General features: G+C 38.5%; 1 protein-coding gene across 14 annotated transcripts; it reads right to left on the reverse strand.

Annotated features, from left to right (window-relative positions):
- Positions 1–1,427: 1,427 nt before the first annotated feature.
- BCLAF1 (BCL2 associated transcription factor 1) lies at positions 1,428–26,737 on the reverse strand. Of its 14 annotated transcripts, XM_059468523.1 has the most exons (15): positions 26,274–26,418; positions 21,349–21,487; positions 20,239–20,312; positions 19,150–19,242; positions 18,163–18,280; positions 16,415–17,320; positions 14,314–14,985; positions 14,034–14,203; positions 11,258–11,363; positions 10,278–10,362; positions 9,441–9,616; positions 8,112–8,292; positions 3,760–3,906; positions 1,939–2,148; positions 1,428–1,798 (listed from the first exon to the last, which is right to left on the reverse strand). In XM_059468523.1, exons 5-15 carry the CDS (start codon positions 18,264–18,266, stop codon positions 1,793–1,795), a joined length of 2,763 nt encoding a protein of 920 aa, XP_059324506.1. In that variant the 5' UTR covers positions 18,267–18,280; positions 19,150–19,242; positions 20,239–20,312; positions 21,349–21,487; positions 26,274–26,418; the 3' UTR covers positions 1,428–1,792. The 14 variants fall into 14 exon arrangements, 12 of the variants coding, with proteins under 12 accessions (XP_059324506.1, XP_059324507.1, XP_059324504.1 ...); XM_059468524.1 differs by lacking the exons at positions 19,150–19,242; positions 26,274–26,418 and adding an exon at positions 26,615–26,693; XM_059468521.1 differs by lacking the exons at positions 19,150–19,242; positions 26,274–26,418 and adding an exon at positions 26,615–26,693 and having other exon boundaries at positions 18,163–18,286.

The following is a 26,737-nucleotide window of genomic DNA, read 5'->3' on the forward strand; positions in this document are numbered from 1 at the left end:
GCTTATTTTAATGTAAAATACACAAAGTCTGAGTTTTGCTGAGAAGTCCGAAGAATACTCTGTTTATCACTTCAAACAGCTATTAAAAGATGCACTGTACATGTAAAAGCCAATCTGGCAACACTGTTTAGCTGGGCTAAACGTTTTAAAACATAGAGAGGGAATGACTTTATTAACTAACTACTACTGGGAGGCAAGTATTGCTCCTGTTTCCCTTTCTACACAGCTGCCAGCAAATTAGCAAAACATAAAAAATAGTTTATTCAGCTACAGTGAGGATTGTTTTGTTTTCCTTCCTTCTAGTGTTTAATTTGCATACGAGAGTTAACTACTTCCTAACAATAAAGCAAATAAGAAGGGATACATTATATAGGTATTTAATACTAACACCTCTATCAAAGCTTTTCCTTCTCTTTTTTTCCCCTACTTTAAAGATACTATGCCTTTTGAAGGGGTGAGTAAGAACAACTACACTCTTAACTCCACGTAACATTAAGATTTAGTTTATCTACAGCATTTTGAGAAAGACAAGCAAAGTAATCTTCTTGTATTAGAATGTCCTTGTTCTGGTAATTCAAGTGTATTACTTTCATCCTTAACATTCTAGAGGTTAAGTGTGTAACTACCACTAAAACTAAGCTTGAGGGTTTGGGTTCTATTTAAAAAACAACCAAAAAACAACCAAATCACAAAAAAAACAAAAAACAAAAAAAAACCTAAAAAACAAACCAAACCCAAAATCCCCTTAATATCTGCACTTCAGCTACAAAAATTCTTGCAGCACAATTATTAGAAATCAGTTTTGAAGAAATTAAGATTAATTTCTCACACTTCTGGTATATATGAATTATATTTACCAATTCTGGTTTTAACATCTCGTTTTATTTTTTCAGGGATTTTGTGGTGTTTTGTTTCTCTCCCCCCACCTGGTCCTGCCCTGCTCTCTCATTTTAACTTAAATCCTGTACATGAGAATGACTCACTCTTGCCGGATTACACACTCAGAGGCAAGCCCACACAGAGAAATTAAAGAGGCAATTCAAACAAACTGTAAAAAAAAAACTGCTAAAAAAGAAGCTAGATTGATACTGCCATCAAATTAACTTAAGTGTTCTGCTGATGACTAAGCTATTAAAAAATACACTTGAAACTCACTGTAGTTTGTATGTGCATATGTATTTCTTAGGCTACTAATGAAGAGTGACGATTTCACTGCTTAAGTGAAATTCTTGCTGCAGCCTTGCAGGGTAAAATAAGAATCCAGGTTTATCACTATGTAAATGTGATTCTCATGAACTAACATACCATCAGCATTTTGCACAGCTGTTTGTACTTATACTGTGACTGGATAACTACCCTTAAATACAATTCTTATAAAAAGGCAACAGAGAAGTAGTGATTAGTTTATAAAAAATGCTGCTCCAAGATTTTAGGTGTGCAGAGCTGTAAGTTTACTTCAGAATAAAACACAGACATAGGGGAGAATCAAAACTTTTAGAGTTGTACTTGACCATATATTTGGACAAAGCAGAATTACACTGCATATAACAAACAGTAAAATTTCTTAAAAGTTGTTACAAATATTTTACTTTCTACCTGTACGATCATTAACATAGTTTACTATATCATGATTTTTTTCTAAAGGCTTAAAACGAAAACAATCTCTCTAAACTACTTTCCAACAGTAAAATTTAAGTAAAATGCTTACATTCATTTGACAACAAAAAAACATATTAAAAATGTTGTGTGGGTGGTGCAAGAGCTGCTCTTTCAGCTACAACTTTCTTCCGGGTTATTCCTGTGGAAAGAAAGAAGATATTCTTGCTGTAAACTGTTAATAATCAACTCCAAAACCTTTAAAGTGATCCCTACATGCAGCCAATTACTTGGCATAGTGCAAGATGAAGTACCTAATCTGCAATTCACTGAACAATTTACCTTTTCTTCTTTGCGTCTGTCCTTTTCTTCATTATTCTCAATTGTTTCTTCCTCATCTTCCACAATGCCGTCCCCTTGATATTTGTCATGCGTCCACTTGGGACTGCTACCTGACTTTTTGAAGTTAAAACGCCCTCTGCCACGCTGGAAAGTACCACGGCCTCTTCCTCTTTTGGCCCAATAATCCACACCATCATCTCTGTCATCATGCTACAATAACACCAGAAAAAGAGTAAGGTTAGACACCTCTTCAATGTACCCCATAATGTTAGTATGCTATAGCAAATGTATAAAACAAAGTAAATGTTAAAAAGTTCTCTTCAGATTGCAATTATTCTTAAAAGGCATAATGCTGTAACTAAAACCACAACACAACGGTTTGAAGAGCCCTTATTCACTGTGGGTCTACTTAAATGTTAGTAACAAATCACTTGTCTGTAACTTACACTCAGAATTAAGAATTACTAGTTTTGAGGGGAAAAAATTACAAGTTTTGAGGGGAAGAAATTACTAGTTTTGAGGGGAAAAAAAATCTAAAAGAAGCTATAGAAAAGTGCTAGGTTTCTTTAGCACAAAGAGAGTTCTTTATACTTCATAAGAAGAGGCAACTGAAGGCAGTTTTCAGAAAATCTGGCTTACCAACACAATGTAGGGCAAATTAAGTTCAAACTATTTAAGTCTAACATTACCAAACAATATTCGAGGCTGTCTGGTTTTGTTTGCTGACTTGCTACCAAATACAGCATTATATAATTAGGTATGTTCTCACAATCATTTTACACACTGCATGAAACCTACAAACCATTATTCAATATTAAAAAAAAAGTTTCTATTTACAATGGTGAGGTACACTTGCGTCAACACATGGTTTTTCTGAACTTGTGATTTGGAAAGAAGTCTGAACTATTAAACACGTATCATACCCATACAATGCAGCTTAATTAAACAGAAGTAGTTGAAGGGCAGCTGATTTAATTTAAAATATTTTTAGAAATTCAGGTTTAATAGCTAAAATTGATTGTTCTAATATCATGAACAGATTATCACATCTCTGTTTACAGATCAGAAAAGTTTAGATATGTCTAGGAAGACAGAACTCCTTAATGAAATATCTGAATTGTGACTGCATTATTTCTTAGTTACCTGTTAACATATTTGTGACAAGCTATAATGCTACAGGAGAAGGTCTTCTCTTCATTACTTATCATCTTTTAATGATGAAACAATACCCTTCAAAGTTTGCATTGTTACAGAAATAACTGGAGCAGACACCACACATCCAGTGTACTGCACTACTTAGAGTGGTTACATCAAGGGTCCTCCTTTCATAATCCAGATGGGAGAAAGGCATCAAAATTGTGGTGATTTTCTTGTGACTACCACAGTACTCAGAGCAAAGAACTGCTCATAACAGAGTCTGTCTTATGAAAATCCACAAATACTGTCAGCTTTTCCTCATCTTTCACTTCTGTAGACTTCCAGACCAATCTAAGACAATTCTCAAATGTCATACAGATGTAAATCCAGGAAAACACAGCACAAGCTTTTCTGATTTGAAGTTGGGTTTTAAAAATTTTCTCTGAACCTGCCTTCTTCCCCAGTCCCTGATGAAATTTTTGGAGATAAATTCCATGTCAGGCCTCAGTTACTGCCAGCCTGCTGCAGAAAGATGAAAGATAAGCAGAACCAACCACTACAGCCACCCTGATAGTCTCACAGTTACTCTTGTCCCTGTCCATACATGCATGCTACTTCTACACTTGTAGAAAGTTTGAAAAAAAAAAAAAAGCATGCATAAGACATCAATTTCTCCACACCCACCAAGAAGTATTTCTTGCTTTTTGGGGTATATTCAGGATCCCATTCCTCTTCCTTCGGTCTCTTCTGAAAAGTAGTATTTGAGTTGCTGGGACCAGTATTTGTTCCAGCAAAGACTCCTCTGGCTCTTCCTCTGCCCCTAATTCGAAACTGATTAACCAAGATGTCATTTAAATCATTTACATAACACCACAAAGTAGAGTCAAGTTCTCTATTACTGAAAATACTTTCTGTGTTTAATTACAGTATCTGCAAGTGGAAAAACCATTTTCAAATTCACATATTACCTTAAGTAATATATTCAAGCATTCATTTTGAAATAATGATTCTATTAAACTTAATTTAAACAGATTTGAGTTCCTGTCATAAGTTCACCCACAACCACTAAAAAGAAATTTGAGTGCTAGTAAACCAGTGTGTTGGAACAAAAGGTCACAAGAAGCTTCTGAAGCTGTTCAGACAAAAAAACCAGGAGGAAAGCTAGACTGAAACAGGGACAAAACTGTCAGGGGAAAAAGAAAGGTATTTATGGAGTCAATTGAATAATTTATGAAAAGGTGATTCTGGAATATATACTAACTGCAGTTTTCACAGGAGTATATCCACTGTGTGTTACTCAAGCATTCTTAACTGAAATTCAAGAACGTACCTCAGGCCAAATTACATTTCAAATGAGTAAATTCTTTACTCAGGAAAAAGTCAAAAGCATGTACTCTGCAGAGCAGCAATGCTTAAAGTGAAAAGGAGTGTTTTAAATATTCGTTATAATGAATTACTAAGGTTTTAAAATGCTAGGCTGATGTCCTGGGTTGGCTACATCATCCCAGGTATCCCCAGTCCTCTCGTTCTGTTTATGCTGGATAGTAAGTTTTGCACCTTTAAGAGTGTTCCAGAGAGTGAAGGGGGGAGAGAAGAAGCAGCAGTTTGTTTTCAGACACTGCACTCACTCCTCCACATTCCTGCTCCTGGACTGTGTTGGCTGCGGATGGACAGACAGCAGGACAGAGCTCTCCTTTGCTTTTAGTTAGCTTTAGCTAGCTGAGGCAAAGAAGTTCCCTGGACTGTGGGATTTTTTCCCTTTTCTTTGGACCTGTTCAAACCTGCTCTGGACTGAACACCAGGGGAGCACCGGCACCTCACACGTGTGGCCCACCAGGCCGGGCCTGGGCCGCGGCATTTCCAGTGCTGGAGGGACTGATCAGAGACTGAGTGAGGTGAGCTGCAACCCGGGGAGGGGACTTTTCTGAGTTTGTCATCTCTTTTGGAGTGGCAAGGGGTTTTATTGTTTAATATTGGTTAGGTTTTATTGTTAAATAGACAGTTTTTTCCACTTTTCTCCAAGGAGGCTTTTTTTCCCCTGAACCGGTTGGGGGAGGGGCCAATTGAATCCGCTTTCTAGAGGAACCCCTTGGGGGGGGGTTCAGTTCCAAATTTGCCCTGAACCAGGACAGCTAGAAAGTCTCACACCAAAAACCATCCTTAACTCAGAATTCCCTAAGTAGTAAGGTATACTGTTATCTCAGCATATAAATACTTAGCCTGTAGAAAACATTAAATGAGTTTATATCCTTCATTGAAGGGGAGAAGAAAGGTTAGTTGGGGAAGATAAGACTGCTCAAACTAAGAGCACAATTTCCAAAAGTAGCCTACTTAAAAACACAGAACTGCATCTTCAGAGTAATAGTAAAAAATATGACTGGAAGCTAATTTATTTGTTAAAAATAAGCGTGTTTCATAAACAGAGATCAAAAATATATATCATTCATGAACTCAAAAGGTAAGTGTTAGGCATACTTAGTTCCACAAAGCTCTGAAACTTCTAATGCAGAATTTATGCTGGACAGATTTAAAATTACTCTGAAATCCAACCAACTGTAAAACAATCTGTAGAAGGCTCATAAGACCTATCCAATACTCTGAGACTCTGGGAGAAAAAAAAAAATCAAAAAATTGTTTGGAGAGTCATTTGGCAAGCAATAGACTAACTGTACAAGGGAGGAAGTAAGGTAGGCTTTTTTAATTTCCAACAGCTTTACATAATTAGGGCACAACAAACAGTAACCTGGGGGAAGGGGCAGGAGGCAGACAGAATTATGACAGGATTAAAAAAAGAGAAAAAAACAGGCATCAGCATTTCCTGGTATTCAGTCCTGTGATCAGATTCCCCTTAAGAAAAACATCTACAGTTCTCCTAACCATTTTATTAATGCTTCCCTGTACCAAATCATCCTTCGGGTAAAGAACTACAGGACATAAAATCTACTATGGTGTTAACTTTATCAGCTTATTTATTAGAAAGACTACCACCAAAAAGACTAGTGTATATTTCCTATATAGAACTCACTTTAAACAGAGCTGCTACACATAATTCTTTCATATATGGATACTAATGACATTGCTGTTGAAAAATTCTAATTATCCTAATTTCTGTGTCCATATTTGAAAACTATTAATGATGCTTATGTATGGGAAGCCTAGAACCCAAGAGGATTGTGTACTAGCCAAAGTTAGAGAAAAACCATTGCTGACTTAACATTAGCTTGCTGGATAGGGAAGATGTTATATTCTCCAAGGCCTCCTGTTAGGAGAAAGATTTAAAACCAAAGCATTTGATTTACTCCAAAAGCAAAGCAGTAGTAACTGGAATGCAGCCAGTATTAGTCTGTATTTACAAACACATTCCTACGCTACCTGGTCTGTGGTTTTTGATACCATCCAAGATTTATCCCTAAAGAGGAGATGTGAGTCAGCAGTTGGCCTATTTAGATTCACCTGCTCAGACACTTTGTTCCAAAAGCCTGTGTGTGACCATGTATGTTGTTAAGGAACATTAATTAACCTGTTATCACTGCATAGACCAAACTGGTAGTCACTAGCAATTAAATGAGTAGAAATCTATTAACTTTCCAATTCCCATCTACCTAAACTGCATATGAAGTAGTACCTATCTCACAATACCTACAATCTGGTTTGATAAAGCAGGAAGGCTTCAATGAATTACAAGTTTTCTCCCACTAAATCTCCTTGACAGGAGATGGAGTTTTAAGCTCCCTTTTGTTTAACTTCTGTTTCGCTTGTGCCATTATTTTATACAGCTAGAAATTGTGCTGATAGTCATATTTGATGCCTACACCATCCAGGGATTTATATACTTACACCACATAGTTCCATAGCATAACTATATAAAAATAAGAAGAAAGGAGGAAATGATGCACTTTTAGTGTTAGAAATTTAGAACTTTGCATTTTCCTCTAGGTAGCTATAGTTTTTTAGATGGAGGATTCAAGCCTCAAGTATTGGTACATGCCACATGCATGTCAGACACCCTTATGTGTAGTTCAAAACTTATTTTTTGCATGATTAAACATTTATACTAAACACTGCACTTTAGCATTATTTAGTCTTAATTACAGGCTACATTAAGAAATTATTGTTGAAGTATGAAATTACTCCTACTTATTATGTAGAACAGTTTTTCCCAACCTACACAGAACTTGAACATTTTTGTGTGTTTAGCTGTGGTCTGGAGGTCTATTTTGCCATGTTGTTCAGGGGTGGGTGAGTGGTGTCTGTTTGTGGGTTGTTTTGGAGTTTTTTTTTTTGTTTGGGCTGTATGGTGTTTTTAAGTGCTCCCTATCTTTTTCAAGGCCTTCTTTATTGATTCCTAGTTTTTCCAAATGCATCTACGTTTCCCAATTATACATCAATAATTACATTACCATGGAGTCTGAAAGTTTAAGATTTTTCTGAAGACTAGAGTGGTCAATATGCCACTTTCCAAATCACAATGCTTAAATACATTCCAGAGGTAGATCAATGAACTTTCATGCTCAGTGGCTAGTCCAAGCCAAAAAACCACAAAGATAACAAGTATACCATCTCCTCAATACAGCTGTTTCAAGGTTGACACTTATTTTTAATTATGTGCCATTCTCTATATAAAAAGCTGCAGGTATTACACACAAAGGAGTGCAAAACCAAACCAACATGAGAGGGAAAAACAGAAGTTGCAGGGAGCTAAGGGCTATCAGGACCCAAGACTTAAAATTTACAGAACAGTAAATTTCCAGGTCCTGTTAGGAAGCAGCATTATAAAAGAAGATCAAGGAATAATCCTGTTTCCCCAGACCCTTATGCTAGGATCTGTAATGTCATGCTAATGCATATTTACAGATCATTCAAGTGCTACTGGTGAGTGCTGGGGAAAAACAAAAGACTCAATATTTCAGGTTTGGTATATCGTATAAAGACCTCAAGTCTAGCCTAACATGAATCACTCCAACACTCCCTCATTTACTTTGTTCTGCTATTGCCATTGGTGAAGTGTTTAGGGGAAGAAGAGGAGAAAAACTTACAAAGGTGCCTCTTGGCCTGTTGACTCCTGCAAAACCAGAGTATTCTTTCTGTTCGTGGTGGGTTTTGAACTCTTCATCTCTTTCCTTCTTGCAATCCTTTTCTTCTCGAGAACTGGATGAGGAAGAAGATGGGGAGGAAGATGGGGAGGACCGAGCACGGTCTTGGTCTCTTTTTTGTTTACTGAAAAATAAAAAAATATACTATGTGCTATTTTAAACGTACTAGATAGCCTGTAACATGCTATACTAAACCGGGTCTCTATTTTATGAAAAACTAACCCCCTTCTGGTTATAAAGTCACACGTTACATATCTGAGATATTAAGGCGAAGGATTTTTTCACTTTCCAGCCTCCTCTGACACATTTAAGTGCACTAAATGCATGTTATTGCTGGTGAGTTGGAAAGCAGCAGTCTGCAAACTGTAAGACACAACTTTTCTAGATTCTGATGCCATGAAGAGATGCTGTTACTTTTAAGATCTGCCTTTCTTCTGAGGCAGAAAAACAGAAATTAAAGGGAAAAACCCCTTAAGGTAAAGCTTTACAGTAACTTGACACAGTTCAGTTTGCACACTGTTGAGAGGTATGGTATGGGCTTCCCTACATAAATGGCTGTAGGGAAATTAGCCAGTGGAAAAAAATGTGGATACCAAAGTCGAAGTAAATGGGAAACAGGAAGTGTAAGTAAAAATTCACTTTATATATATACAATACAAAGCAGGGAAAAGTTCCTACAGCAAAACTTTTAGTAACCCCATAGTGATATTAACTTGACCCAATTTACAAGATTTTAGCATTCTATTCAAAGAAAGGTCATACCTGAAGTAACTCTTACCACTTCTACACAGTATCCACTGAGATATGCTAACATTCTAACATTTTTTTCTTAAAACAGCCCACTGGCTTTAGATAAATTTAGAAATTCCCCTTCTCACCCATGTTAAAACCTAAGTATCAGTAAAATTCTCATACTCTGGGTGTTATGAGTTGAAAAAGTGCGGAATCAAGCATAACGAACCAAAGTTCTTACACAAACTGTTTATAGAAATGTACTGCATTGAAGTCCAACCTCCTGATGTAGCCTGGATAATAGGACAGATTAATTTGTCATTTTTTTTTTCAGTGTTAGCTTGCTATTCCAAAGTTTTTGTCCTCATCCACCATAAGCCGTGTAAAAGACAGATAATACATATTTGCTGTAAAACAAATAATTTTAATTGTTTAAAATTAAATGATCCATTATACATTGAAAATTGAAAGCAATTAAGCTTACAATTACAAAAGGCTAATTAGAAGCTAAAATCCTCTACAGGGACATCAAATATTTACCTGTCATCTTTGTAAGATTTGTAATCCTTGTAATCTTTTGGAGTTTTCTCTTGCTTTCTTGACCCACTGGATTCCCTGGAACCCTTTGAGTCTCCTCGCTCCTTACTTCGTTCTTTTCTACGTCGGTCAATGTCATGCCGAAGATCAGCAGAATCACATCTCAATTTTTTATCTCCCTGTAAACAAATGTATATTTTGCAACAAATACTGAAATACAACATCAAGAGAATCTCAGTGAAAAGGCAAGCTGTGCATCAATTAAAATATAAAAAGAGAGTATTTACCTATTTTTCAACAAACTTCAGCACACAAATTGACTTTGCCCTTTACATGAAATGGCTACATGTAAAAAAAGAACAGCTAAGAATTTCAGTTTCAAACAAGCATTCCCATCAAGCCAATTGGTGTCTAGTTTTTGATGATACAGACCACAATAACACATGATTTGAAGAGATAATTAAGTATTTATTTCTTCTGGTGAATTGTTTTTGAACAGACCACAACCACCTTTGTAGTTCAACCACACTACTCACTGACCATCCTGGTATTTCCCTCTGCCCCAAACCTATTCTTTGTCCTTGGTAAACAAACATGCAAGAAGAAAGGAAGCATAGCAAAAGACTTGACCTTATGTACCATTTTATTAATATAGCAAAATCACACTACATAAACCAGCTTCTTGATAACATGTTTTACTCAAAAGAAAAAAAAATCTAAATGCAAGTACTCTAGGTACAATACAATTTTGTATTTTTATCCAGAAAACCAGAGATGAAGTTGAGATTTAAAAGGAGACTAAGTTTAGAAGCACAGATAGGACATTTACTTAGAACCTACTTTTTGACTTTCTTCCTTAAAGACTCTCTCTTCACCTGTTAAACGGGTATGCTTCCTCAGGGTACTTGGAGAGATGTCAATCCTCCTAAGTGTAAAATAAAAGCAGTGTCTTGCCATACATGTACATGACTGATAACAGCCTCAAACATTTCAACAGAAAACTGACAAACCAGGCATTTTTGCAGTAGAACAAACTTTCTGAATTATTAAACCTCACCATCAGAATACAGAAGCAGACTAAAACTGAAAAACTGTAATTCTGTTCTGTGTGAAGTATGCTAAAAAACACAAATACAGAAAACAGGCAGACTGATGTTTCACATTTCAAGTATAGCTTGGAATACAAAAAAAATGTTTAATGATTTATTTCAAAAGGACCAGTATATGTAGCCAGTTGAAAGCCCACCCACTCCAAGAAACCATTAGCACTATGATAGTTTGCTGTAAAGTCAAAAGTTCTAAACAAGAAAAATTGTGAAGTTAGATACTGTATCCTCACATGCAACACAAATATAGTACACTGCATCATAAAACTAGAGCACATGATCAGACATTACATCTGCATGCCTACCTTCTTACCTTTTAGATTCTCAGATTTTTCAAAAAACTGCTGTAAATTAACACACACAAAAACTAAAGTAGTATGAGATGGAACATTTCACACTGAAGAAGAAAGATGCATGTACAGGGCTTCTTTTCATCTTCAAGACATATGCCCCTCAATATTTGAGCACTGCATGTGAGAAAAGTAAATATATCCCAAATGAGATACAGAGGTAGAGAAGACATCTGTCACAAAACCACAGATGAAGCCAGACCTGACTCAGATGAGTTCTCTTTTACAGAAGGTTTTTTTTTTTGTACTTTGTAATTATACAGATTATCTCATCCAGATTAGAAAAAGTATTTTGGGTTCTCAAAATAAATATTAGAAGACATTATTTGAAACACAAAGCATCTGCATATCAGTTAACATATACCTATGTATTTCTGGGCTCTTTTGTCGGGTGCAGTGCTCCTCAGTTGCTTTTTGATACGCAGTGAACCTCTCATTTAGGGTCATTCCAGCCGACTTGAAGTATTGCTCTGTTGGTTACAATAGAAAAAACACTGTTTCATTAGTTTCATTCAACTGCCACGTATTTCATTCCTGACAGAAAGGCAAGTAGCAGGCAAAACCCACAGTACTTTCAATAAATTTATCAGGACAAGCAAATGTGGCATTTTCCCTATTTTTACACACACTGTAACCTGAAGAAAATAACAGCGCACAGCATCACTGCAAGTCTACTACGTAGTCATGATTGTATCACATCTAACTCAAGCATCATTTACTGACTGGACTTGCTCATTTTCAGTGACATTTTCCTCTAATGACAAAGAGCAATTTCTTAAACTGTTATATTTTGCCCACAAGAGAAAGTGAAATTACTTTTGAGTCCTAAATATTTGCAGCAAGTACACTTTACCATTCATCTCATCTCTAACTTAAAATAAGAATTAGTGCAAACATATTAGAAATGTGCGCTTCAATAACTACATGAATGACCTAACAACTCTTTTCTTAAAGGAATACAAATTCTTGATTGGGTGATGATAAACGATACAATTAACACACCTATGCATAAATAAATTCATTTAAGCATCTGGCATCTTGGCAAACTTGACAACTTCTCTGACAAATTTTCTCCTTCCTTCAGAGACAGTTAAATTAGCCACAGCAAAACTCAGTTTTTAAACCAGCTCAACAAATGTGTTTAAATGTAATATAGAAATACATAAAAGTCATGAGCTATGAAATGTTACATATGAAGCAAGCTATCTGCTTAACAGGTCAACATACATCTTTATCAACTTACCGCCCGGCATCCAGCATTTGTCTCATAACCAACCATTAAAACTTGAAACGGCCACTACAAGGGTAGTGCCTCAATCATAATTCCATCAAACACAGGAATTTGAGCTAGTAATTCTGTTTTTATGCCATTTTTGCCAGGAAGACAGAAGGTTCAACTTTGCCTGTTTGGCATCTGTATCTTTCAACAGCTATTTTACTTTTGTAACATGGATTTTGCCATTTCAAAACACATTCCAGGACCTAGTTACAATGAAAAAGAAAACATCACTGGGCATTTTCAGCTCTACATTAATAAAGAGCTGTTCAGACTGGTCGCATCACACCAATAATGAACATAACTTCAGTTTGTCAAAAAAGTTACAAAAATTCTGATCACAGACCACAGTAAATCTGAAACTTAAAGAGATGTTCTGCTTCCACAACAACCGTAACAGTACACATTCTAATAACTTGACCAGACAGGCTGTTAAATTTATAAGATATTCAACATAGAAAAATTTACAGAAAAAGTCTATTCTGTGATCAACATGTGAGAGTTCTGCAAGTATTATTTTTACCTACAGTTGCATATGTATCATATAAGCAAAAATTTACAGAAGCTCTCACTGGATTGAGTCTTTCTTTACACATCAATAAATAGATATGTTCACAACAAATAATTATACACTAAACAGGTATCCCAATATTTTTTTTAACTAATACATTATCTTAGTCCATTATCATTGACTACTACTTTGGAAGCAATTCGATATGAAGGAAATAACTTGGCTTTAGTAATCTGAATTATGTCAACAAAATGGAGATTTTTAACTGAATTCAGCACATATTTCTAGCACACAAATCTCAGCAATTTTAGAAGGTAATGCATCTTAAAAACAATGCTTACAGACAGGTTCATTGAAACTGGTACCTAATTAAGCATTTCCACTTTTCCCTTTACTGTGGTGATATGGCAAAATTACTTTCATCAGTTTTGTACTATCTCAGTTACATTTAACACAACAGCAAGACAAAAGTCCAGTAAAATAAAGCAAATGCTATAGAAAAAAAAAAAACATTTAAAGAATACTCTAGACATCCCCAGGGAATTTTAGGAATTATTTATTTTCCCATAAAAATACTTCAGAGGATATGACCTAAATGAAACATATCTACTTTGACGTGGTATGTTATGGTCCAGGTTTGGATTTCAGTGGTTTTGGGGGAGGACTTCTGTTGTATTGGTTTGTTGAGGGTTCTTCTTGGTGTTTATACAAAATAGCCACTACTGTAATATCAGAAAATAATTTGTGTATAACTCATTTAATGGAGGTTTATTTAGCCACTGCCAAGTTTGTGTAAGTGAAATTCCTGAAAATATCGTCATATAGGAATAAAACACATTATAACCATGAACTTTACTACCATTTAGAACAGATTTTTTCTTAAATCTTCCTGAGGGGAAAAAGAATCCCTTCTAATAAGAATCTGGAAATGACCTCTAGAATGCTTCAAAAGGAATGCCATTATTATTTACAGTCCAAAGACATCTGTCAACCCACACCACAACATTTAATATAAAATTGTACGGTAAACTCATTCAAATAAAATTAGAAAAACTGACCAGTGTATGTGTAAACTGCAGTGCAGAAATTCAAACATTCTATGCTACCTAGGATCAAACATTTATCTGGAAACATAGAATACCTGCTATTATACTCTACACTGCCTGTGGTTCTTTTGTCCTAGTTTCCGTGGCTATTATTTTTCTAATTATTCTCATGCATACCTCAACAGGAAGAAAGTCTGGGTAAATCACAACATTAGAAGAGACCTGAAATCTTCCTGTACTAGGAACAGCAAATGGACTTAAATGAACTTGTCAGCCACATTTCTGGCACAATAAACTAAACACATACCTTTGACATGGTGAACCAAGGACACAATGTGCTGAATAAATGACTCTGATGTGCTTTTGCTGGCCTGTGGCAACTTAATGTGGTCAAAGATGGATCGGAACTCTTGCTCCTTCTTGACGGAATGGACAAGTGTGCTAGCAAGCAGCCTGTCTTTAGTCAAGGAAGCAGGTCTAAAATGCATCAACAACAAAGAGACACACAAAAGAAACCACTAGTTTAAATAAATACGAACAACACTGCAGGCAGGTGGAGAACCACACTGTAAAGTGGAATTATTTACCTATTGGAATCATCAAGAGGTACTGGTGCCATTTTGAGTTTAACTTCAGGACGATGGGAGTCACTGGCTATCATTTTGATCCTAAGTGGGCTCTCCTCTCTGAAGGTGGATTTTTCTCTCGCATCCAGATTCTTGTGTAGAGGAGGACTGTAATCAAAGAGTTCTTTGAGCTTTTCAGACTTTACCTGCTCAGGTGACTGAGTTTCTTTCTTCATCATTAGTCTCTCAGAACTCTTGTCTTCTTCCTTGTGCTTATCTTTTGTTGCACTAGGCCTTTCCACTACATAGCCAGTCTCTTTAAGCTTATAACTTTTCTCATCTCTAAATCCATCGCTCTCTCTATTGCCCTTGATTGATATTTTAGATTTGTATTTGGTTCCTTCCTCCTCAGCATTCCGGTGAGATGCAGTAGGAAAACTTTTACCCTGATCTGCCAGGACAGATTTTCTGAACTGTCTGTAATCCTCTGTCTCCTCTGTGTCCTCCCCTTCAGAGTCATTAAACTTTTCCTTCCCAGTCTCTTTATCAACGAAAAAATCTAAAGTTTCCTGTTCCTCCCATTCCCTTTCTCCCTCTGTCCTCCCTTTTTCTGATCCTCTCTCCTTCTGGGCCTCCTTCTCCCTGGTATTACCCCTATCAAGCAGGTATACTCTAGACTCTTCATCTGTGTACCTGTGGATAGCAAAGAAGAAACTGGTAACTCTGGATTGCATTCATTCCAGTTCACTTGCATTCCCCTTTTGTGTCAATTCCACACCAAGAAGAAGATGAAAATACATTCCTCCGAGCAATTAACTTTAGCATGCAATGCTTGGCACATCATTAACACTGCATCCACTGTCATATATGCACTACTGGAGGCATCTGAAGAATATAATGCCTTTCTATAGAATGCCTAGAAATTTACTTGCTTGTTTTCTTAATCAGTACCCAGTTTCACATTCTCTCTCATTACACTAGTAATTTTTTCCATCAAATTCACATGGTTTGAAAACTCAAGACCGCAATTCATTTTGCACTTCTTTTGCTGAAAGAGTTGAAGTAGTAGCATAAAAAAAGTGAATTATTTTCAAGATCCTGCACATTACTAAGATAATTCCACAATCTGGCACAGGCTAAGTACATTCACTATATTGTGTTCAAGCAGGGAACCATTAGAAGGCAGCTCTCCTAAACACAGAAACACACCAAGTAATTATTTCAGCCACTGCCTTATCTGTATGCTATGTTCACACAGGTTATAATACCTTCACCAACTCCAACACATCTGATGCAAGAGAAGTTGTATTTTTGATCTCCTAAGCAGTAACTTTTTTACATAATAAAGCACTGACTAGACAAATTAATTTAAAAGCTTACAATCAAGCCTATATAGCATAGGTACAACTTCAAACTCTTTTTGCAAGAAATCCACTGAAACACCAGTCACATTCAAAAGGAACAGTCTAATGCCAGTAAGACTAACAACTTTCAAAAATTACTATTATGTCAAACCTTTTAAGAACAAATTGAAGAATTTTACATTCATTGGAATATACACACTGAATTCCCTTCACATCAACAGCATTATATTCCTAGAATACCAACACCTACCCTCTTTGATAAGTAATGCAATTCAAGACATCACAGTTTTCATATTGCACGACACAATTAGACAATTGATGCTGTTTATGTCAACATAAAAAAATTATTGCACAACATAGACATTTCTAGACTTCCAGAATACTTGCATTTCAAACTACATGAAGCTTTAAAATTCTGAAATACCTGAACAGAGTTCACTATCAAGCCAGCAAGTCTGATGCACTATTCCAATTAAGATTTTTCTTAACAGTAAAAAATTGAGTACAAGATAAACCATAGAGGAAAAGCACAAACCAATTCCTCCTTAAGGATACGTGTCCCTATCTCTATTACCCAAATTTCAAGGCCTTGAAGCATCCTAGCAGGAGAAGGCATATATATCTTTCAAGCTCAATTCCAACTAGACTAGTAATACTAGCCTTCCATAATGCATTTTCCAAGGTTACGGTGATGATCTTGACGAAACTCTTAACAATATTTTTAAGAGGCAACAGTAGCCTTGTAACTTGGTTCTTACCTTTTCATAAACTTTCCACCTTTTGCAGTTTCCTGTTCACCACCCTCAGGATAAAATGACCGCACTCGAGCCTCCTCACGGGGGGCACACTGTGATGGGATTGTCTTTGCAGGGCTTCTCCTCGAAGGGATATGATGCAATGGGCTATTCTGAGAAGGACTATAGCGGCTAGAACCATTTCCAAGAGAACCAGAGCCAGATCTCTCAGGACTATGCTGAATGGAATGGGAATGCTGAGGTGTGTCCTTTGCTGAGTGGGCTGTGCTAAGCAGAGGGGCATCAGAGCAAGATGAACTCTGACTAGGTGGGGTGGCAATAGAAGGACTATGGGGTGACCTTGGACTGTTATCATACGCTGAAAGGCCAGGCCAAATGTCACCAGAAGCTGCTGATGATTTGTTAAAATCGTCAAGAGACTCCGATGGGTCGTGTTCAAACGTATCTTTCTGTTCATCTTGTGATTTATTTTTCATGGGACTGTCTTGCAAAGGAGCCCCTTCAGTTTTCTTGGCCTGCTTTTCCAGAGATGCACGTCTTTTGGAAGAGACGGGTGATTTGCTGTATGGGGATGAAGAACGAGATGAAGAGGACCTCGGGGACCGGGAAGATCTGTAAGATCGACGAGACCTGCTCCGGGACCTCTGGGAAGACACCGACCTTCGTTTTGGACTTCTGGAACGGGAGCGGCCGCGCCGAGGGCTTCTGGAGTGTCTTCGGTTCCACACAGGCCTGTAGCCTCCTCGATGGTATCTACCGCCTCCTCCTTGGTAATACCCTCTGCCTCTTCCTCTGTAGCCATAGGGACGCCTCATTCCTCTATTATTCCTGTAATCTCTGCGATAATCTCTAGAATAAACACGATCTCTGCTCCGAGATCGGGAATACGTCCTTGACCGAGACCTGGAGCTAAAATAAAAAACAAACATTAACATTTTACAACTGGAAAATCTGAGGGGAAAAAAAAAGTGCCTTGATGCAAAATGCTAGATTTCTCAAAATGCACTCAGAAGGCAAAGGACGCAGACTCCCTGGTCTTTAAGTAACTTCTGCAATCTCTATTTATTTTTTCTGAAATAAATTAATTATAATAAACATGTCTATACCGCTAAAGACTGTGAAACCTGGCGTCACGTGGTTAAGACACTACCAGCCTCACTGGCCTACCCAGACATTTTATTAGAGGTCATCACCACCCTGGAACACAGCATGCTCAGCCACCACGGTTCACAGCCTGGAACAGGGAGTGACATGGCCCCCCCAGTGTAATATCCCAGCCTGTGCATGGCAGCAGCTGAGACTGTAAAAACTCAACTGACCCACTCCTTATGGGAGATGGTAACGTCCACTAGTAAGTAAGATGAGGAAAACACTGGAGGCAATTGAGAAGACAACATACAGCAAAAATTATCTACTGAAGTCTTAAGTTACTTCAGATATAAAAAGTTTAGTAAGAAGTAACAAATTACAGGGAAAGAGGCTAGATGAAGAAAACATCATGTAAAGCAGAAGGGAAGAATCAAATGGGCCAGGAATCATGAAGAACCACTACCATTATGAAGTTATCTTGAGACACAGGAAGAGGGGGAGAAAAAAATTAAACAAAAATTACACTCAAAGATTAGTTTACCTACTGCCTAAAATGAAATAGGATTCCAGGCTCACTTATGCAATAGCATCATGCAAGTGAAAAACATTTTATGGCTAAAAACTAATAATACCAAATCACCTATTCAGGCAGTAAGACTTACCTATATCTCTTTTTTCTTGAATGTGATCTGGATCTTGACCTAGAGCTGGACTGAGATCTGGACTTCGATCTTGACGAATGTGATCTAGAATTAGATCGACCCATTTTTGCTAGTAGATCTACTCCTTCCCAAAAGGAAAAGCAATGAGAGGAGGGAAAAAAATAGAAGCAACCATTTAGCATCCATGTAAATTATATAAATGAACAAAATTTGCATTTACTAAAATGACACTATTACAAAGTAGTATACCATTTGCTAAACAGAAGAGCTTTGGAGACAGTGTAAGTACATTTATTAGAAAATTAAAAACTTAACCACATTTTAAAGGATTTAACGTTGCTGCAGTGCACAGTTTCTCTGAAAACATGAAGTGTAACAGTGAAAGGTTTTTTCCAGATTTAACTGCACACAGATCCTGTAGGAGAAAGGAAGCAGCAGAAAATGAAACACTTCTGCAAATTAAGGAAAGACTAATGTAATTCCGGATATCTCAATATATTTTAACAAAATTCTAGCTATTGTGTTGTTTATAGTTCTCTTGCATTTCCAATGCACTGTTCCTTCTCCAGGAGGAGTTCACAGTCCTCAACAATGCACCATTCACATGAGTAAAGAAAAAGCCCTGAAGTATTTGGTCTAGCAGTTGTTAATTTGACCCACAGGCATTATTTCTCTTAATCACATGTACTAAAGCTCATCCCTCTGATCTGAACTTCCACTGCTCAAGATGCCCATCCTGCATCTTTTTAGATTAACTTAGCTTTTTAACCTACATGTAAAATGCATGGCCAACTTAAAGATTTTAACAACTAGTTAAACAATATGGCTTGCAACAAGATTCAACACACTTCAGCACAAATTAAGCTACAACTTATTTATGAATCAATGACAAATAAAAGAAAGTAATTAATAATAAACTATCATTTCTTCTTATGTACAGTCAAAATAGATATTTAGAATTAGTGCTAACCATAAAAAAATACACACCTTTTCCTTTTCTTTTCGGATCAGTGGCTAAAAATCCCCAATTTAATTAATAAAACCTTTGACCCATTACCATTTTCTTTTGAAATTGCCCAGCTTTAAAAAAAAAAACAAAAAACAAGTGTCACATTAGACAACCTGAATAAAAGCTATGAACAAGTAACTAGACATTTTCAGGCCTTTGAATGCTCAATTATAATAGTATTATAATAAAATTAAAACAGAAATGGAAAAAATCAAACATTTACCACCTGTATTGCAAACAGGCTTTAAAGCCTAAATTACCGTTAAAAAATACTAGCTCAACACAACAAGGACTTTCTCTTATATCATCTTTCTCATTACCTGGGTGGTATTTCAATTATGTAAACAAAAAAACAACAACAGAGTTTAATTCAAATTTACCAAAATTACAGAGACTTTAGACATATCTAAGAGAACCAAAAAGAGAAAAGCAGATGACCTTTCCTCCTATCAACTGGTTCCTCCTGCCCCACATGACTTTCCCCATGAGAGTTCGCATGGCCTAAGAGATGTAACCTCATCTGAAACCAGCCCAGCAAAAACTGAATTTAAACCAGACTTCCATGTAACTCAGAAAAAACTATTTACCTTGGCGAAGAAGAGTATGTTGAATGCTCTTTTTTTACTGGCTCCTTCCACTAAAGAGCAAATTTGCAGAACCTATACTCCGAAGATATTTTCTAATTCATTGAGTTCAATTAAGTTTACAGAAAATACCTTGCAATCACTTAGGACAAATACACACAGGCAACATAAATTTGGACCTTTTAAACTATTTAAGAAATGCCAATTTTCCAAGAGTGACAGAAAACAAAACCTGGTGGGGTTTTTTCTGTTACAAGTAATTATCAAACCGAACATCAGATGCACAATGTTTATAATATAACTCAATCTCAGCTTTACATTATTTGCATTCTACGTATGACAAGTACAGTTGATCTTTACAAGACAGCTTTATATACTGTAGCTTCTTACTGCAAGCATAAAATACAGGAAAGCAAAATAAGATTTAATTTTCACTTGCTGAGTTCAATCAGAACATTTAAAAAGGACTTAAGTTAAACTTACCTCAAACTGTTAGTTGATATCAATGAAGAAATTATTTCAAAACTCCGTATTTGCGCTTTCAGCAATACTGAGTCCTATAGAACAAAAAGTGAGACTGTCAAAGACACAAACATTTGCTAAAAGGAAGCACCCTTTTGCTTAAACGGGTTCAAACAATAACCTCATGAAAAGACAATACATAACAAATAGCAAATTTACTCTTGGACTCAGTGATGCTGCACACTGAGACCGGAGCAGCTCAAGAGCCAGCCACTGCCAAAAGTGGCAAATCCCTTTCCATCCATAATCACTCCGTCCTCAGCCTTGGTAACAGGGCTGTGCAACACATTACCCTCACCTTCAGAGCGGCCCTGACAGCCTTCAGGTCCTCCAGTGACCAGCTCTTGACACCTAGAAACCACTTTCGTTTAACTAGGTTATCCAAGTGGCTTAATGAAGGGCCAAACTGAGCTGGATTATGGAGCAAATAACAGCATGCAGCCAGAAAGAGGGAGGCAAAAAGGACAGTAGCAAACTTTTAGACCAGTTTGAACTCTAGCACACAGCTCTGCACTTCACTAGAGATATCATACTGGAAAAAAAAATGGGGATGACAACTCAGGCCAACGGTGCAAGCTTTGTGTTTAGGTTTCTCTTGCAATATTTACAGGAGCATTACTCTAGTATAATTTCTTGTTTAAAATGCATACATATATAATTTCACCTACAGAGCAAACGTCTTCAAGAACCAGCTCTTTTACAGTTATGCAGAACAGGAGCATAACTATAAGAACAAAGCCAGTCCCTAATGTTTGAATTCTTCACTGGCCTCAGTTTTTAATTCCCTCCAAGCCTTAAGACTATGGACATTTGTAGTCCAACTCAACATTAAGCACACTTTTCAATTCCACTCAAGCAACAAAACAGGGATTTTATCCCAGTTTGCTATAGACAGTCTGGATCTTCAGAAATTCTGCAGCTCAACAATTCAATTCATTAAATCCAAAGGCATAATAATACATTGACTGCTCCTAAAGGACACTTCCACACTTGTTCATAGGTGTTTTCTTCATCTAAAAGAAGAAATGTAGCATTTGTGCTCATAAACACTGCTTTCAAAAGTCCACTTACCATTCACTAGTAGTGACCAAGATATTTCCAATTTCTACAAAATATATGCTTTATTAAGATTAAGTTTTTACTTCTCATCATCAGCAAGCATGAGTCTCCGAAGGAGCACAGTAGTGTATCGGACCATGTCAGATTTTGTCTAGACAAAAGGCGAGATGGTATTAGCCAGTAAAGGGTAACGAAGGCATTCAGAAGTCTAGTACAGAAAAAGCAACAAAACTTCAAGTTCAGGCTGAGATTTTAAATGAATACTTATATAATCCAGATTTCTGACTTAAACTGGTGCTAGCTGAAATCCCAAATCCTGATTTAGACAAGTGTTTAGATCCTGGGGATATGGAACAAGATAGCAGCTTCACTTTTAAAACCTCTAAGTAGAAGACAGGATCTTAAATTACCATAACTTAAACTCCGGTAGTAAGTTTTTCAGTCTTAGAAATCTTTTCCAGCAACTGGCAAAGGTGAAAAGCAGCCACACATCTGTTTTTAAACAACACATTAGCTATACCACATCCAACCCTGGAAGCTAAAACATATCTGCCACCCTTTTCCCATTCAAGTTTTTTAAGAAGAGTATGGATATAACATTAAAAAACAAAACAAAAAACTTTTATTAAAAAACCTTAACTACTGAATAAAAAACATTTAACTATTTGCAGCTTTTGTTTCCATTTAGCTGTAATAGGTAAAACTTTGACACATAAGATCCACTTATCCAAACAATACTGATACTTAAGAACAGAAGTGAAAAGACTACATACATAGCTGAGGTTTTTTTTGGTCCATGTAAATATTCTCAAAATATGCAAGAATCTACAATTTTATTAATCTTTATTAAAGCCCATTTGGAAAAGAACGGAGGTAGTACCAGGAGTATGTAGGAAAACAGCTGTCTGTGATAGTTAGCTCTACATGCTGCACACCTCCACAGAAGAAGCACCCACCCTCAGAGCACCACAGCTACAACATCCTGGCTTGCAGCGGCAAAGGAAATCACCCACAGCCTCTTCCTGCCCATGGCCAGGCTGCAGCGGCTCCACCACATCAAGGAAGGGCACAGTAAACGGCAATGGCAAAGAGGTCCTAAGCATTATTTGTTGCTCTCAAAGAGACCCACACTCTGCCAAACGTGTGCATCAACAATGTGAAAAGGTGCCGTCACTATCACCCAGCATTTTTTAGAGAGGACCACATCTGCTAGGAACAGGGCCTGTGCCTGAAATACCAGGGCTCCACACTGGAGCCTTTTCCCTCTTTTTCCTCACTTTCCACCCTAAATAATTGAAAGGAGATGCCTGGCCCTCAACCATTTCACTGCCATGTTAAAAAAAAAAAAAAAAATCTGGATTTTACAAAGGAAGCTGCTGCAGCTCCACAGAATAATGTGGCTCTGCTAGTTTAAAGAAACTGTCCCATCTCTGCTATCCTTATTTCCTCACATTCCTGATGATCTTTCCTATGCCAGTCTAAGTATTTCTGCACCCACATACTGGATCACTTTCAATACAACTTTTTTTTTTTAATATGGTTCATTACACAGCCCACAAACACTTGGGCCAACACAGGGAAATTGAAACAGCAGCTGGGCAGAACTGCTTCTTTTGGCAGCACCACAAACTTAAAGCTTCCCTGAACCCAGCCTGGCATAGCCTCAAGAATCAACAAACTTGGTGGTATTTAAGATTTTTAACAATACTTGCAAACAGCTTTAAAAATAAAATCCAAAGCATCAGCAAACCCCACCAACAAACAAAAAACCTCACCATAATAAACACACACATATAAAGTCAAAATAAGGAAAACCAAACACACCCAAACAACGAAGACTTAACACAGAAACCACGTTTTCTGAAAATTGGCTAGTCCATCATCTGTCAGTTACTGAATCACATCCAGATAAGTTTCTTAATAAAAAAACAACAGGATGTCTTCGTCTTTGGGCGTCTTCAATCAGTCTTGGCCAGCAAGTGCGACCATCAAGCAAAAAGAAGATATACAACACAACTGGGCTTATCCCATCACAAGCAACACAATAAGAAGGAAGTAAGTGACACTGTCAGCATTTGCTATGTTTAATAAAAAAAATAAGAAGTGCAAGGAAAATGGTAACCAATTCCTTTTATATAATATTTTTAGGAGTCTTCACTACACCAGTGGTGTTGGAGTTTTGTCAGAGTGCACAGACTGTGATACAGCACATCTCTTATGCCGTTTAACAAGTTGTACATCACATGTCAGTTTAAGACATTTTAGGACGGTTCTACCCACTTACACTAGCAAAACACTGCTCCCTCTTAGATCCATTGTTTTAGCTACCCTTCCTTTAGAGCTATCTCGTAGTCTGCATTTCTCTTGCTTAAACATTATTTGAGAGCTGTCAGGTAGATTTAAATAAAAATCTTGTCGAAGTAATTCACAAGCTATTGCCAAAATGAGTTTTCATTCAGAGATTCAGGCTTCAAAAGACGGGTGATTATACAACCATGACAACACAAAAGGGGATAGGACAGTCTTCATAAAATTCCACAGAATTTGTAGTAGTTTCTCATAATACACCCATAGAAATAAATAAAGTCAGTCTTAATGAGACAACACTGTAAGTCATCTATTCAGTGCTTGCACATCTGCTGTGCTTTCTTATTCACACTCTTATCCACCCCCCCTTTTTTTTTTAATGTCCACAACTCTAGCAGGGCCCATCATACATAAGAATAGAACGCATTTTATAGTCACTTAAACCCACCCTACTTAGATCATCGGTGACTTCGATGCCTTCAAAACCTAAAATTCCATGGCAAATATGCCCAAACTACTATATACAAACAAGAGGTGGGAAGCACTACTTCACTATTCCATTTAATATGCTGGAAATACAATGGAAACAGTAAAACATACTAAGGCCTTCTTCTCCCCCAACTCATTAATTTCTATACAGAAAATAACACAAAATATTTCTAAATTAAGTCAAAAATCAGCATCCTAGTAACAGCAAAATCACCTCATATGATTGTTAGCTGTCTTTTATGTAATACTAATGGCAAACAAAACCATGTTTCTCCTCTAACTAAAAAAACAAAGAAACCGAAGTGACTGAGAAATGGGTGCACACACAAAAAGGAATTAGCATGCTGTTGGACACACACTGTTTTGGACAGCCTTTGTTATTTCTGTGTGTGTGTTTTACACACTGTGTTTTCACACGCCCTTACACCACACTCTTCCCAATCTCTGCTATGAACTACACGAACTGCTGCTGCAGAAAAGCCAATCTTCCTGCCCTCATTTGTTCCAAGACTGACACCCTCAGAGGTGCTTGGTAGGCTGCAGCAGTGCTCCATAAGAAAAATACTCTGGACAAAAGCTGCCTTTTCAGGCACATCACCTCCCAGATCCCATTTACCACAAAGCTGCACGAGGCCAGTGCCAGCACAATGAACAAGCAAGCAACGGCTTTTCAGAATACCTTTGGGAGAAACTCTCACACTGACAAACAGAGCACTTTCTTCAGTAGCTTTCTTCACTTACCTCTGCTACCTGTAAACAAACTGCAGATGTTCTCTGGCATTCCGCAAACCCCTACAGCACTGCTTCTTCTTGACACCCAGCCTGAATATAATCCATCCAAATATCTGCACCCTAACTCCAAACTAGGAGCTGATTTTTTCCTAGATTCCTACGACCACTTCAAGTTTTCTGCATTCTCAATGCGAACAGGCTCTTCTTCACGGTAAGTGCTCCTACCTCCTACCCCAGGATTCTGGCAGCCTCAGCCCCCACCTGAGAAGTTGCTCCACGGAGGCTTTGCACGCTGAAGCCTTGCTCAGGAAAGAGGCATTCCAGCTCCAAGCACTGATATATGTAACACATCGAACCTCGTCTGGCCATTCAGCACAGCCTGTCACTCAACATCAAAAGCGGCAAGTGGGAGGATGCAATTCTTACTTTCCCTGACACAAGACAGATGCATGCCTGGAGCACACCTCAGCGCCAAAGACATTACCCCGTCCTCATTCTTCCCTACTTTTGTCCAAAACGACATGATTATCAGAGAGGAGGACGAGGAGGAGGGAGGAGAAAAGCAGCTAGACAGCATTTTCCTGCAACTCCACACTGTTTAACTAATCCCTCCCACACCAGGAACAACTATTCTAAGTGCTATTTTTATACATTTGCATTGCTTAAGCAGTGACTACTCGCAGAGTCAGGAGCACCTTTGTTTTGCATGCCCTCACGTCTTTCTGTAGTAAGATTTAACTGTTCCTCTGAGGACAAAACTTTGATCTCCGAGATAAACAAGTGATGGGTTGTACTGACTTCGTAAAGGATCAACATGACACACAAAACCTGATTTTCATAGAATTAAAGGCGAAAAGTAGGAGGTTTACAAAGCAAAAGGAAAATAACGGGAATGATCCTGCAATGGTTGCATAGTACAGTACAATCAAGACAGGCAACACAATAGTCCCTTTCAGCGAGGGGCATAAAACCCGCTGCGGTCCCTCACGGGGCTTTGCGGGCATCTGCAATCAGGGCAGGAAAGGCGCAGGGAGGCGTGGGGCACCTCAGGCACAAGCGCCTGAACCACAGCCATGCCCGAAGGGAAGTTCCTCCACCGACCATCAAGGCTGATTCAATACCGGGAACCATCCTTTCTCTCCGGCACCGTTTCCCTCGTCCGTGTCACACCCACACTGATAACGGGGAAATTTAACATTCCCGTAACCAGCGCTGTACAACCACATCCCCTCGGGCCTTCCTGCGTCCCCGGGGAGGCCCAAAGCCAAAGGCCGCGCACCTGGGGCGCAAGCCCAATGGGGCCGGCCGGCCGCCCATTCCCCACATACCCCGACACCCCCATCCCGCCAGGCCTCCAGGAGCTCCCAGGCAGCTCCGCTGCCGCCTCCCGCCGCCCCTTCCCCTTCTACCTTCGCTTCCTGGGGCGCAGGGAGGAACGGCACCGGCTCGGTCCGGCTCCCGCGGGAAGCGGGGGCCCGCGTCAGGGCGGTGACGGCGACCGCTCGTTCCCGTCCCGTTCCGTCGGCTGGCGCGGGATAATCGGGATAATCGGGATAATGGCTGCGGAGCGCCGAGGTCACGCGGCGCGGGAAGGCGGGACGGCGCGGCGCGCGAGCACCGCGCGCTGGGGGCGGGGCGGGGCAGGGCCGGGCTGCTCCCCCTCAGGCTCCCCCCGCCATCTTCCCCCCAACCAGGGGCCACCGCCCCGCCAAGCCTCCATGCAGCCCCTCTACCTCCGCCCTTCTCTCACCTGGCGGGCGGAACTCCCGGCGGCCCCGCTCCCTTACGGCAACCGGGCGGCCATTTTCCGTCTTGTCGGAGGAAAAGACGTGAAGCCCGCGGGGAAAAGCAAAAACCACCGGGAGGGGCGCGG

This window comes from Ammospiza nelsoni, chromosome 3 (genome assembly GCF_027579445.1).
Source record: "Ammospiza nelsoni isolate bAmmNel1 chromosome 3, bAmmNel1.pri, whole genome shotgun sequence".
Lineage (NCBI taxonomy): Eukaryota > Metazoa > Chordata > Aves > Passeriformes > Passerellidae > Ammospiza > Ammospiza nelsoni.

Bases quoted from the DNA above. Each gene is read 5' to 3' on its own strand.
- BCLAF1 (XM_059468525.1), bottom strand. From the start codon at position 18,266: ATGGGTCGATCTAATTCTAGATCACATTCGTCAAGATCGAAGTCCAGA. The intron at 11,364-14,033 runs GTATGTGTTTAG...TGTAACCAACAG, and splicing joins CTTGGTTCACCATGTCAAAG to AGCAATACTTCAAGTCGGCT. The intron at 3,907-8,111 runs GTAAGTTTTTCT...TTGGTTAATCAG, and splicing joins ACAGGCCAAGAGGCACCTTT to TTTCGAATTAGGGGCAGAGG.